The sequence below is a fragment of the Mandrillus leucophaeus genome, unplaced genomic scaffold, assembly GCF_000951045.1.
Source record: "Mandrillus leucophaeus isolate KB7577 unplaced genomic scaffold, Mleu.le_1.0 Scaffold914, whole genome shotgun sequence".
Classification (NCBI taxonomy): domain Eukaryota; kingdom Metazoa; phylum Chordata; class Mammalia; order Primates; family Cercopithecidae; genus Mandrillus; species Mandrillus leucophaeus.
Window position 1 is genome coordinate 372,092 of NW_012109964.1, and position 14,057 is coordinate 386,148.

Genomic DNA, 14,057 nt, shown 5'->3' on the forward strand with positions numbered 1-14,057 from the left:
ACTACTCCATGGTTCTGAGAGACTGCTAGCATAAACACCCTCACACACTGCTAGTGAGGTGTCAATCATTACCACCTTTCACGAAAGCAATTGGATAAAATTTTTCAAGACCCTTTAAAATTCCTTTCAATCTAGTTAAGTTCACTTTTAGGAATGTATCTGAAGGAATAAATACAGAATAAATATATAAACAACTAACCTCATGATTTTATAATGATGAAAAACTGGAAGCAATTTAAATGCTGAACAATGTTGGAGGGTAGTTAAATAAACACTAAAAATGAACTATTATGCAACTACTAAAAATTTTTAAATTATTTATTTATTTATTTTTGAGACAGAGTATTGCTTTGTTGTCCAGACTGGAGTGCAATGGTGCGATCTTGGCTCACTGCAACCTTCACCTCCCAGGTTCAAGTGATTCTCTTGCCTCAGCTTCCCGAGTAGTTGGGATTACAGGCACCTGGCACAATGCCCATCTAATTTTTGTATTTTTAGTAGAGACAGGGTTTCATTATGTTGGCCAGGCCTGTCTTGAACTCCTGACCTTAAGTGATCCGCCTGCCTTGGCCTCCCAAAGTGCTGGGATTACAGGTGTGAGCCACTGCACCCAGCCAAAAAATTTAAAATAATTTCTAAAGTTTTTAAAAAATGCTTTTTATTGTTGAATGAGAAAGTAGAAGAAAAACAGTATTAATTGCTTGACTCTACAATGTTTAAAAACATAAAAATATTAATATATGGGCCGGGCGTGGTGGCTCAAGCCTGTAATCCCAGCACTTTGGGAGGCCGAGACGGGTGGATCATGAGGTCAGGAGATCGAGACCATCCTGGCTAACACGGTGAAACCCCGTCTCTACTGAAAAATCAAAAAACTAGCCGGGTGAGGTGGCGGGCGCCTGTAGTCCCAGCTACTCGAGAGGCTGAGGCAGGAGAATGGCGTAAACCCGGGAGACGGAGCTTGCAGTGAGCTGAGATCGGGTCACTGTACTCCAGCCTGGGTGACAGAGTGAGACTCTGTCTGAAAAAAAAAAAAAAAATTAATATATGTGTATTATAAAAATTAACTATGCCAATATTAATAATGATTATTTCTGGGTGGTCAGATTATTTTTGTTTACTTCTTTGTACTTTTCTCTGTTTTTGACATTTTGCACAATTAACAGTGAAACCTTGAAAGTTATTTTTAAAAAACGCATTTATAAACAGCTATAAATAGATTGACCAATTCATAACATGGGCATAAAAGAGTAAGTCAAATCCTATGGAAATCAGCTAATATCCATTGCTCTGTTTTAAACAAAGGAACTTAGAAAAAATCTGTTCCTAATCAAGCCTATGTAACAGGCACGGCAGGGTAAAATCAGGACAGGCCATTTCTGCCTGGCTAGAAAGTACACTTTTGTTTTTGACTTCATGAGTTATAGGACTCATAATCGGAATCCTCATCACAGTACAGCATTCTGTAAACTCTTTTTTTTTTTACTCATAAAGAGCTTGGAATTTTCTGTCTATACATTCAATTCATTTGACTCATCTTAAAATCAGACTGATCCCTGGGTTTAAAAATGTTAAGGGGCTAGTGCCTTTTTTCAGTGATTTCAGTAAAACTCGATGGTAATGCTAAGTTTTCAAATATTAAAATGATGTTCACTTTTATTTTTAAACATAATTCTTCCTCATGTTATGCTATTTATTATGATCATGTCATCCCTGGCAGGGAGACTGAATGAGAGGCTGCCCCAGCCCCACAAAGAGGGAATTTCACAAATGAATATCAGAGCCCAACTTTGATTTTGCCTCGGTTATCTTGAAGGATCCAACATGTGAATCCTGTATCTGAGTTTAGGGAGAAGCAAGGAGGCTATGAACTACCAGGGGGCTTTCCGTCCAATGAGGATAAGGAAGCTCTGTAGGACATAACAAACAGACAACCTTCTGAGGCCTGTCAGACTCAAGACACTGTTCATAAGACATTTTTGGTGTGGCCACTGTGCTGTCACCTACAGTAGCTCAGTAAACCTCACTAAATCAATTTGAAGGAGGCAGGCAAGTCACTGTGAGCCTTAGAGTCTGTGTGTGTTTAGAAAGCCTTACCAATGGATTTCCCTACTATTTCTCATGTGCTTTACACTACATGTCTCCCAGTGTTGCTTCTCTGGCAGGGGAAAAATGCCCCTGTCCTTGGGAACAGGAGTTCACAGAATAGACTTGAAGAGTCAACTAATAATGAGGTCCATGTTAAAAATATACATCAGTCCCATTAACTGAGACAGAAAAGCAGCTGTCTGTCTGGTTAGATGGACAGGGATGATTTATGAATGTTGTGTCAATTGTTGACACATGGTACAAAATAACAACTAATTCATTAAAACTAGTAGACCATATTTGGGTTTTGACTTTTCAACAGCCCTCGAAAAAGTCCTTTTCCAAGTCTCAAGGTCTATCCCTTTTAGGTTCTTCTGTCTGACTCAGATACTCAAATGTCATTAGAAATCCCTTTGTAAGTTAGGGTATCTATTGCCACAATTTATATGTACAAACTTTATTTCTCTTTTCACCATTACTGCTCTGTATCAGGAACCATTTATTCTGTTTTTTTTATTTTTGGTCTCGTATGAAACTGTTTAATACATTTCCACTTCATCTCTTTCAACACTAATGCTTTTAGTTATGTTCTGTTCTTTGGAAAAGTATAGCCTTACATTGCAAATTTTTTAACAAGTAAACAGTATAATGTATTCTATGTCCCAAATTACAAAGGGGAGCTCTGGAACTGATATAGAAATTTAACCTTATTCCTAAAAGGAAAGAAGAGAAAGAGGAAGGGTAACACAGTGTTTACAAATGGAATCAGTTATTTATTTAGAATGGAGCTTTGCTTCTGAGACGGGGTTGTGAGAGTGCTTTGGGACTGGATAACTCTGAAGAAAGGCTTAAAAAGATAAGCCAAGGCTGATCCTCAAGTGGAGTTTGTGTGTTTGTGTGTGTGTGTGTGTGTGTACGTGCATGCGTGTGTATTTGAGTGATGAAATTCATTTCAGTGCTTGAAATCTGTTTTTCATGTTATGGTTTTTGAGTGATAGTTTGCAAGCTGCTATATATATATTTTTTCTGTTTAGAATTCAAATGGACATGAGCATATTTTAAATGCAAGCAAATATATATGTATCCATCAGCTGCCTACCAGAGAAACAGGCAGCCATTTTCAATTATTCCAAACGTTGAGTCATCTGGTTTACCCCTGAATCTCTCTTGAATACGTCTACCTCTCTATGTCACAGTGCCAGCACTCCAATTCAGACTTCTAGCATTTCCTACCTGGACTTTGCAACAGTCTCCTCACTGGTCCCTCTGACTCCAGTCAGATCCCTCTTAACCATGCTGCATACTGCTGCCAGTGTGTTGTGTATAAAGCACAAACCAAACCCCTCACAGTGGGTCCTCCAGCACTTGGTTGTAATCCAGGCCCCTGAGCCCAGACATTTGGGCCCTGAAGGATCTGGGGTGCCTCCTCTCCAGCCCCATGGCCAACACAAGCATCACACTCTAACAATTCCAGGTCACCACAGTTACCTTTGCTTGGAATGTTCTTAGCTCTGTCTGGAAAGCTCCTTTTATACTACTTTATGGAATATAATTTGGCAATTTAAATGTATAACCTTAGAAACAAGGAACTAATCTAAAATGTGAACTAAGGTCTAGACACAGAGCTACTTATCACAGCCTTATTTATAATGGCAGAAGAAGTGTGTGTGTATGTGTATGTGTGTAACTATTTAGGTGTCCAAAAATAGGCAATTATGGCACATGGGATATTATATATTAATTAAAAATGATGCTGACAAACTTTTGGAAGACATGGAAAACACATGTTTATTCTAGAAAATGAAGTAGGAGATCAGCAAGACTTGTTTTCTGAGCCTTGGTCAAGACCCTCTTGATCAAACCAGGATGTAGCCAAGGAACTGGCCAAGACCAGCTAGGACCAAGACGGCAACAAGGGCAACCTCTAGTTGATAGTCTATAAATGATGCCATGGCAATGATCTGGAAATGACCTTATCTAGTTCTGAGAACTCCCTCCTCATTTTCCGGAAAGTTCATGAATAACCTACCCCTTATTTAGCATCTGTTTAAAAGTGGGTATAAATATAGCTAGCTGGCAATCCATGAGTGCTACTCTGGGCCACTCTGCCTATGGCATAGCCTGGCTCTGTCTATGGAGCAGCCATTTTGCTGTACACTGTGGCTCTAATAGAATTTGCTTTCTGCCACTGTCAGTTTGCTCTTGAATTCTTTCCTGAGTGAAGCCAAGAACCCTCCTGAGCTAAGCCCCAGTTTTGGGGTACACCAGATTCAAAAAAACTTAAAGTGACTGGAAGATGCAAGTATCCAAAAATACATTGTAAAAGCAAATGAAGAAAAAAAATAATAAGAATAGAGACATAAAACAGAGTAAGAGATGGGGCTAAAAAACACCTTTTGGCTATTAGGTAGGCCACAAATTTGCCTCTTAGATTTCTGTCAACAAACAGAAAAAATCTAGAACACAGTTGCATATCTACAATATAAAAACATTCCCCTTGCTTGAGAGAAATAGTTATTCCACACATGAATTATCCTGGTGAGTCCCCACGAAGAAGTCAGAGTGCAAAATCCAAATGAGACACAATGGCAAGTTTGCTAAGATTGCTTCTTAATCACCAATAAAAACCATGGCAACTGCACCAGCCAACCCAAATCTCCTGTAGGGAGTTAATATGAAATAGTGCATGTTTTTAGCTTTCTTGTGAATTTACCTTGTTTCAGGAGTACATTTTAGAAAAACAGAAGGACCTAATTACATTCCAATTAATCTTCTTGAAGAATAATTTTTTAGTCACCCTTCTGTTATACTTAATGAGTCTGAAGTTGTACTTGCTGTAAAAGTACCTAAAGCCAGCTAATCTACCTTGACAATTAAAAATAGACTTATCAGAATGCATAATTAAAAAGCAGGAGTAGAAGGAGGGAGACTGGTGAGAAGCCTACTGCGGAAAGTCAGGGAAGAAGCAATGGTGGGAATGATGTTAGCGATGGTCACAGAAACCAGAGCAGTACCATTGATAATGACAAGAATAATATCATCTGAGTATTGTAACAATAGCAATAGTATAAATGTATAAAATTATCACTTTGTCAGGGTTTTCAGTGTATAAATACTAATTTCTATAATAATATAAATGTATAACATTATCACTTTGTCAGGGTTTTGAGTGTGTAAATACCAATTTCTATAATATAAATGTATAACATTATCACTTTGTCAGGGTTTTGAGTGTGTAAATACCAATTTCTAGTTAGCCAACTTTAATTGCATTCTTGAATCAAATCTAAGTTCCTTCATTGACATTTTCTTCTGTTAACAAAAGTAAAGCCCAAATTAAAAATAAAATGCGCACAAAATTCCAGACTAGGGGAATGAAGAATTGCTGTTTGGTGAATTCAGAGTTTCATGTTGGAGGATGAGACATTCTAGAGAGGGACAGTGGTGATGGTTTCACAGCAAGGCGAATGTACTTAATGTCACTGAATTGTATATTTAAATATGATTAAAAAGGTAAATTTTACGTTATATACATTTTACCAAAAAACAAACAAACAAATAAAAAAACCTGAAAAACAAACACCACACATACACACAACCCCCACACAGCTCCAGGATTATCTGATCTAACAGGTAACCTTGCTCAGGCAAAACTAACTTCTGCTGTAAAGACAGGCCTGCAAAACCTGGGCCTGCAGAGCCACTGATGGAGCCCGCCTCAGGCGCTGCTCAGAGAAGTCAGCGCTGCTCTCTAATGCTGGAATCTGCTTCAATATGCAGATGCTAAACAGCAGCAGTGCAACGCTTTTCCACAAGAACTATTTTAGGATAGGTGTTGTTAGGTATTTATTTGATTCCACCATCTCCCCCTGCTCCCAAATAAGACCTCATTTAAGTCCAGGTGGGATTGACAACACTGCTTCTTGGCGTATCCTCTGAGAAACACTATTTACAAAATGGAACTATATGCAGTATGGGTTGAACATCCTTTATCTGGGATGCTTGGGGCCAGAAGTGTTTTGGATTTTTTTTCAGATTCTGGAATGTGTGCATTATCCCAAATCCAAATAGCCTAAATTCAAAACGCTCCAATGAGCACTTCCCTTGACCATCATGGTGCTCCAAAAGTTTCAGATACGGAGCATTTTGCATTTGGATTTTTGGACTATATATACTAAACTTCTAATGTGTTTATGAACAAGTTAAAAGTTGGGAAGCATCTACCAAAGATGATAACATGAGTTTTAGAGAATTTTGTTTGTAATCCAGCTCTGACAATAATAACCCAGCGGGACATGTTGCCCCTACACACCACATAATCAAACTAACTATTTAAAGACGAGAAGCTGCTTTTCTCTGTCTTCTGTAGTGCGGCGAGATGGTGACATGCAAAGAACTCATCAAAGGATATTATAAAATAAGCTAAAGGGGGCCAGGACACCTCCCTGTTTTATCTCAGTAGAAAATTCTGATTGGGCCAGAAAAAGACCCTGATCTTTGAAGAGTGAGTTTTATATAAGCACCAACATCCCAGGGTCTTTGGTCGGTATATGCACCTTAGGGTTTAATCAGCTTCTGTCAATAGTATCAAAGGCCAAAGGAAAGTCAAAATGAGCCACAAATAATCTAAAAAAGACCGCCAATAATCTAATACCGTTTCTAGCACATTCTTACAATGTATGTGAAAAGAACAGAATAGTAAATGATATTGACAATAGTATCTTAAAGTTGCAAAATAAGCATAAGAAACAAAAAGAAGATTATATATAACAATGATAGCAGTAGTTACCTGCATGAAGGAGTTAGGCAGATATTTAAATATTTACCCATTTTACAAATTTTCTAGAATGAGGATGCAATGGACAATATAAACCACTGTTAGAAAATATGAAAACATTGCTTTTTTTTTTCTGTGGAATCTTTCTTAACTTCCTTGTGCCTGGTATTAATTCCTCCAAAATTTTAATACATTGTGTTATTATTGTTACACATACCATTCTCTATCATGAATGCTTATTTAAATTCCTTTCTCTCCCACTAGCCTATTTCCTTTAGAGCATGTATCATGCCATTTGTCTTCTCATGGCTGGGGATTTCCACTGTTGCTGGCATACAGTTGCTACAAAATGTTTTTTGTTCCAAATGAAGCATTTAGGTACTAAAAGTGTATTACTAGACAGGGTTTACATTTTTCATCTGTTGTGGAGGAGAGTTTGCAAAAATCAAAGAAAAAAACAGTAGTAGAAACTAGTATCTTCCCTAATTGGTGATAATGCTATAGGGATAAATTAGAGATAGAAGAGAATTTCATAGGAATGTAGGGAAACAGTGTATCTGTTGCTTTGGTTTGACACAATGGCAAATAAGGACTTCTGGCGTGCCTAAGAAATTCATATTTTTTCTGAGACACTGTGTTTGAAATTGAGAAGCTCAACAGGCTGAAATGAATAATCCCTGAAGAACAGTAGGGACACCATGAGATAAAAGCCATGGAAGAATCAGAGAGGCTAACTTACTCTCTGTGCAAGAGAAGATAATAAAATGAAACATCTTTTGTGGCTAGAAATCATAATCACAAATACTAACCTTAGATACAAAAACCACCCCTAAAATATAGCATAATGCATATTTTGGCATACGTATGAGGTAGCAACACCAAAGTGTCTCGAGTAATGTCCCAGTGGTGTATAGGATCAAATCTAAACCACAGAAGTTAGGCTTGTCTGAGGCTGAGCTGCTTTGTGGGCTGAGGGGGGTTTGTCCCTTACGGTAGATGTACACATCCAGGCTCACTCCCAGGGGCCTCACCTTCACATGCTAGAGAGGGACTGGATGAAGAAAGGATGAAGGGGAAGAAATGGTAGGTGTGTATGTGCATGACTTTAGTAATCGCTATGACAAATAAAGAGAGGAAGGCATTTATTAATAATTCATCATAATTTGTTCATGGGTCTCAGAAAGAGACAAGCAATAAAATGATTTTGAAAAAGTTGTGGCACAAGAGTATAATTTGGAAAGATATCCTAAATGAAAACAACAGTGAAGAGATGCACCAAGAATGTCAGGAGTTATGAGACCACAGAAAAAAGTGAGTGAAGGGAGATGATAAACTGGAACATTTTTTGAAACAGTTTTTATGCCAAGGAGATGCAAAGAAGTCTGTGGATGAATCAGCCTGGAGATAATGGGAAGGAGAGTCTATGAAGTTCATAGGAGCAAAGGCTTAATAATACCCCAGAGAAAATTATGTAGCAAAAAACAAACGCCAATGCATTTGTTTGATAATATCCATTAGTGCAAACTGTCTGGCAGAAAACAGCAACAAGCATAAAAATACCTTGATTTTAAAATCTACAAGGAAAAAATGTATGAGCTATTCAGAATAGATATGTGTGACTAGTATAAGATCAAACAGTAATTAACTGTAGCTATATTTGAAAATGCTCAAATGCATTTTGTTATTTAAAGCAGGGTTCCTAGTATGGAAATAATAGTAGATGGACAGTAAGGAACATGAAACAAAATCAAGGAATGAGATAAGAATCAAATAATCATTTAAACAAGGAGGAGCCTGAAGCCAAACTAAACTAGCCAAGAGCAAGGGCTAATGTATATTAAAATCCCTAAGGTTTTATTTTCTGTGGTTAATATTAAAATGCTATTTTTTGGTTAATATTTCCAAAAAATTACAATATAAAAGGAGATCTGGAATAATACATCATGAAAATCTAAACACTGTTAAAACAACGCAATCTGTCATAAATAAAAATTGAACTCAGCCAAAAATGTTCCCAAATAAGGATATGGAAAATTAAATTGTGGTACATCTATGACTTGGATATTATGCAATCTCTAGCAGTTATAGATATATATGTAGTAACATGAAGTTTATTTATGAGAGAGCTTTAAGTGAATAAACTATTTTATACTGTATGAATTGTAGAGCTAAAGTAATACTATGTATATAATTTTTAAAACAGATTTTCTTAATTTACATTTGTAAAATCTTTGGATTTTTCAGAAGAATGCAGATATTTAACTTTAATCGGCTCTGAATTTTTTTTATTAGTAGTAATCACATAGGGCTCTAAATAATCTTCAAGAAAAAGATAAAGGAAAGCACTTTATTTGCTTATATCTAAGAGGCTTTATTATTATTATTTTTAATTAATTTATTTTTTTGAGACAGAGTCTTGCTTTGTCACCCAGGCTGGAGTGCAGTGGCATGATGTCCGCGCACTGCAAGCTCCGCCCCCCTGGGTTCATGCCATTTTCCTGCCTCAGCCTCCTGAGTAGCTGGGACTACAGGTGCCCACCACCACGCCTGGCTAATTTTTTGTATTTTTTTTTTAGTACAGACGGGGTTTCACCATGTTTGCCAGGATGGTCTTGATCTCCTGACCTAGTGATCCGCCTGCCTCGACCTCCCAAAGTGCTGGGATTACAAGTGTGAGCCACCGCGCCCGGCCTAAGACGCTCTATAAAACCTTTAATAAAATACTGCAGAGATACAAGATGTTGCTCCAAGAGGCATTCTGTAGTTCACATACTGCATTTGTCTGCCCGTGTTTCTGGAAATCACTGAGTAAACACTAAGTGTATGTAATAACTAGAAAGAACTTACATAGCAAATCCTCATATGAAGGAAACTACCAAATCTTCAGTTATCTCTGTTGATGATTTCGTCTCAGAGAAAGGTGTCTACAAACTAAGGGAAAGTGAATCACAATTGAAGGCTTTGGCTGGGGCCACCAGGATGTACTTCCCTAACGCCTGTTTTCCTAATGATCAATTTGCCTATGCACATTTCAACCAAGGTCTGTTTCCCTTGGGAGTTTATGCATCAATTTTAGTATCCTGTCACTTCTTTTTTGGTCCATTCTTTGTCATTTTGGGATTATTAAGCCATTCCTCTAAAGTAATTTTTGTTTCTTTTGTAGTTCTAGTAAACAGTCCTTAAGTTTGCATTGCTTTATGAATATGTAAATTGTCTTATATCTTTGTGGTATATGTTTTCCTACTTTACTTTTAAAGTCTCTAAGAACTGTTTTTTTTTTTGAGACAAGGTCTTGCTGTCGCCCAGTGCACTGGTGTGATCACTGGAGTGTAGTGGTATGATCATTGCTCGGTATAACCTTGAACTCCTGGGCTTAAGGGATCCTCCCACCTCACCCTCCTGAGTAGCCAGGATTATAGGCGAGTGCCACCATGTCCCAAGCACCACCATGTTCAGCTAATTTTTACTTTTTTTTTTGTAGAGACAGAGTCTTGCTTTATTGCCCAGGCTGTTCTTGAAATCGTGGTCTCAAGCAATCCTCCTGTCTTGGCCTCTCAAAGCACTAGGATGACAGGTGTGAGCCACCGTGCCTGGCCTAAAGTATCTAAGAATATTGAAAGCCAGTCTTTCTAAATGAAGAATCTCCCACTAAGGCATAATTTCATTTTTATTTTTGGGACATTTACACAGATGAAAAAAAAAACACTAAAAAAGGTTATCAGTGAAGGAGGATGGATTTTATGTGACTTTTAAAAGATTTAAGTATTTAAATTTATTTAATTTTAACAATTTAAAAATTCAGACAACTTCTCGTGAATTTCAATTAGGGAGAGGGAATAGGGTTATATGAGAATCACCTGGGGAGTTTCCCCAACTATCCATGCCTGGCATCCTCCCCTAGATGCAAGAATTTTGTGGGAATTTGAGTGTCACGTTCTCTTTCTGTTAGTTAAAAAAAAAAAAAAGAAAAGAAAGGGCACGGTATCTGTCCTTGGCTTCCTACTTACTTCTGACCATATTCTAATTACCACACTGTTCATGATAATTCACAAAAATTTTTTCAGATTTTAATTAATTTTTTATTATTTTAATTAAAATAGTACTGGTAAAAGCCAGAATTGATTCTGAATATCAAAGATCTGTTGTTCAAGAAAACTTGTACTTGGTGGCCACATCATAAATTTCTGTATCATGAAGTTCTAGTTCATAGCAGTATACTTCCTTTGATGCAAAGGGGATAGGGGATCAGAAACACATTTCATGACACAGTGTTTTCAAGGACAAAGGTTATACAAAAACAAGAATGTCTGGGTTGTCTGCAATGGAAACATGGAAATGCTGAGGCAGATTGACCTGGCAGCACTATGCCCGGCAGGTCTGGGCCAGGGAGGCCACGCAGGCATGCTCCACACACACAACCCAATCAAAAGCAGGCAGCCTAGTGACTCACCGGCAGGGCAGGATCCGGACAACGTCATTGGGCTTGTACCCTTCAATACAAACTGCACAGTTGTCAAAATCGGACTCTGTTTCCTGCAACAGAGGAAGCACAGATGAGCCTGTTTTCTTAGCTTCATCTCTTGTGTAAATATCCAAGCCAAAACCCAAGGAGAGCTTGCCTGGAGCAAAGCTTTCGGTAGTGCTGGTGCCAGTTTTTAAATCAAATTTACCATCATTTGGACTAGTTTCCATTCCTTCCAACCTCTACTTTTTGTTTCTAGGTTCCGCTTCAAGTGCTTTTGTGAGGAAAACCATTTTCTAAAGTACATTACTAAAAATGCTATTAATTATAATTAGAGGCAAGATATCTAAATTTTCAGGATGAGAAATAATGCTTATGGTGAATCACCTGAATGCTATTTAATCTATCCATTCTTCTGGAATCTAGTGTATAAAATAAATATTAACACAAAATGGTAGTTCCAATTTTTTTCAAGTATATAAACCTCTTTTGATGCCTCATAAGATAGTGCTTATGTAATAGTCCTTGTCCTTTTATTACTCTCTGATTGAGGGGAAATAACATACTGACTAAAATATACTTTAAATTTAGTAATGCCTTTAAATAAATTTTATCTTATAAGCCCAGTGGCGTTTTTATAGACTTGAAAAATAATAGCACATAATTTGTGAGATAAATCAATTATTCAGAATAGAGACAATACCTGCTTATATGTGGAGTTGTAAATCCCTTACATTGCCCCAAGGAGCTCCAAACCCATGTATTGTAATCCATTGCTCTAACTTGGCCTAGGGAATAAGGAAGACCCTTAGAAGCCCGTACACCTGGGCAGGCCTGCTTTGTTTTTCCTCCTCAAGATATACTATTGCTTCTGGCTTTATGATACCATTCTACAGTGAAGGAGACTATTGAAATGAATTCGGGGCTCTGTGTTTTGGTTTTTTAAAAATTTTTATAGAGACAGGGTCTTGCTGCATTGTCCAGGCTGGTCTTGAACTCCTGGCCTCAAGTGATCTACCTACCTTGGCCTCCCAAAGTGCTGGAATTATAGGCATGAGCCACACCACCTGTCAACCTTGGGGTTCTGAATACTGGATTTCAGAGGGATTGAATATACTTCCTGCATTTATACTGTAGACTTGAGTGGAGAACATAGCTCAGCACAGAAAGCTGTCTTGCTTGCAAAGATTCATGAAAAACTTTCTCAGGTCATAACATCAGGAACAACCATTTTGATTTTATCTTGTGGGACACTGGAATAAACTCATGAAATATTACTTGAATACTGAATATTGTTTCCTTTGCACTGGCTGCTAGAAAGCCCCAACTTAATTTTGAGACCCATTTCTATTACACATTTTAGATAATCCATTTGTGTACTAATTTCATTCTGGCTTCATCTATTTTTTTATACACTTATCAGTTTTTTTTTTTTTTTTTTGGGATGGAGTCTCGCTCTGTCGCCCAGGCTGGAGTGCAGTGGCCGGATCTCAGCTCACTGCAAACTCTGCCTCCCAGGTTTACGCCATTCTCCTGCCTCAGTCTCCTGAGTAGCTGGGACTACAGGCACCCGCTACCGCGCCCGGCTAGTTTTTTTTTTGTAGTTTTTAGTAGAGACAGGGTTTCACCATGTTAGCCAGGATGGTCTCCATCTCCTGACCTCGTGATCCTCCCGTCTCAGCCTCCCAAAGTGCTGGGATTACAGGCTTGAGCCACCGTGCCCAGCCCTCATATTTTCTATACAACTATTTTATTATCATAGTATATGCATTTTATAAGAAACTTTAAATTATGTTTAATTAAGAAGAGTATAATAACATATACTGATAGGACAACTGTTAGCATATATTTCCCTTTGCCATCCTTTCCTCTCTTCCACCCTGGCTGTAAGAAAAGTTAGAAGCTTTTTTGAATAGCTCCTCACCAAAAAGAAAAGAGGCTGTTACCTTGTCACCCTTCTTGATAGTCCTGACCTGGAGTTTGCTGATGGCTTTCTTTGCTGCATCCCCCAGTCGGCGCTGAAAAACCAAAACATGCTTGTTAATAATAAAGATCTGTAATTCTTGACTTCATTTCTGATGTTGTTTAATACACCAGGGCAGTTAGCTCTGAAATCATGCACATGTGGCATGAATGCAAACAATGATGACTAGAAAAGATGGGGTAGTGGCATTTGTGCAAGGGGGCTCTACCAGTTGAGGTCTATAAAAGAGTTTTGCCATAGAGAGAAGTTCTTCATGCCTAGTGTTAAGCAAGTGGCATGTGACAAAGACCCTGCCCTATAGTTCTACAGTGCAGGTTATATGTGCATATACTAGCCAAAAAAAAAAGAAAAAAGGAGTTTAGTAATTTGTCACTCTAGCCACTCAATTTGTGACACAGAGATAGTCAATCTGGAGTAGCTGGAATAAATTTAATCTCCTCTTTTTGATAATCAGGATTCATTGCTTGGATATTCCTTCCAATCTGCTCATATAGGCATAACATTGGTTTAACTTTGGTCTGTTCTATTCCATCACGTTCTCACATGGCAATTTTACCTCCTTTATGCATGTTTAAGTGTGAGGGTGCATATAGAAAAATACATAAAACATAACGTTCAGTTTAGCAAATAATTATAAAGCAAACACCGGAGTAACCACAACGATCCATGTCAAGAAATAATATATCACTCTCTTCCCATTTTTGGCAGAGAAAATTACCATCTTAATGAGCCCTGCAATAATGCAA

At 37.8% G+C, this 14,057-nt stretch overlaps 1 protein-coding gene across 1 annotated transcript in view; it reads right to left on the reverse strand.

The window, feature by feature from the left end:
- Positions 1-14,057, reverse strand: part of RNF150 (ring finger protein 150) — a 245,405-nt gene that overhangs the window by 16,660 nt on the left and 214,688 nt on the right. Inside the window, exons 3-4 of the mRNA XM_011969844.1 lie at positions 13,274-13,345; positions 11,316-11,398 (exon numbers count right to left, since the gene is read on the reverse strand). Of these exons, the coding sequence (XP_011825234.1) occupies positions 11,316-11,398; positions 13,274-13,345 (155 nt within the window). The remainder of the gene's footprint in view (positions 1-11,315; positions 11,399-13,273; positions 13,346-14,057) is intronic.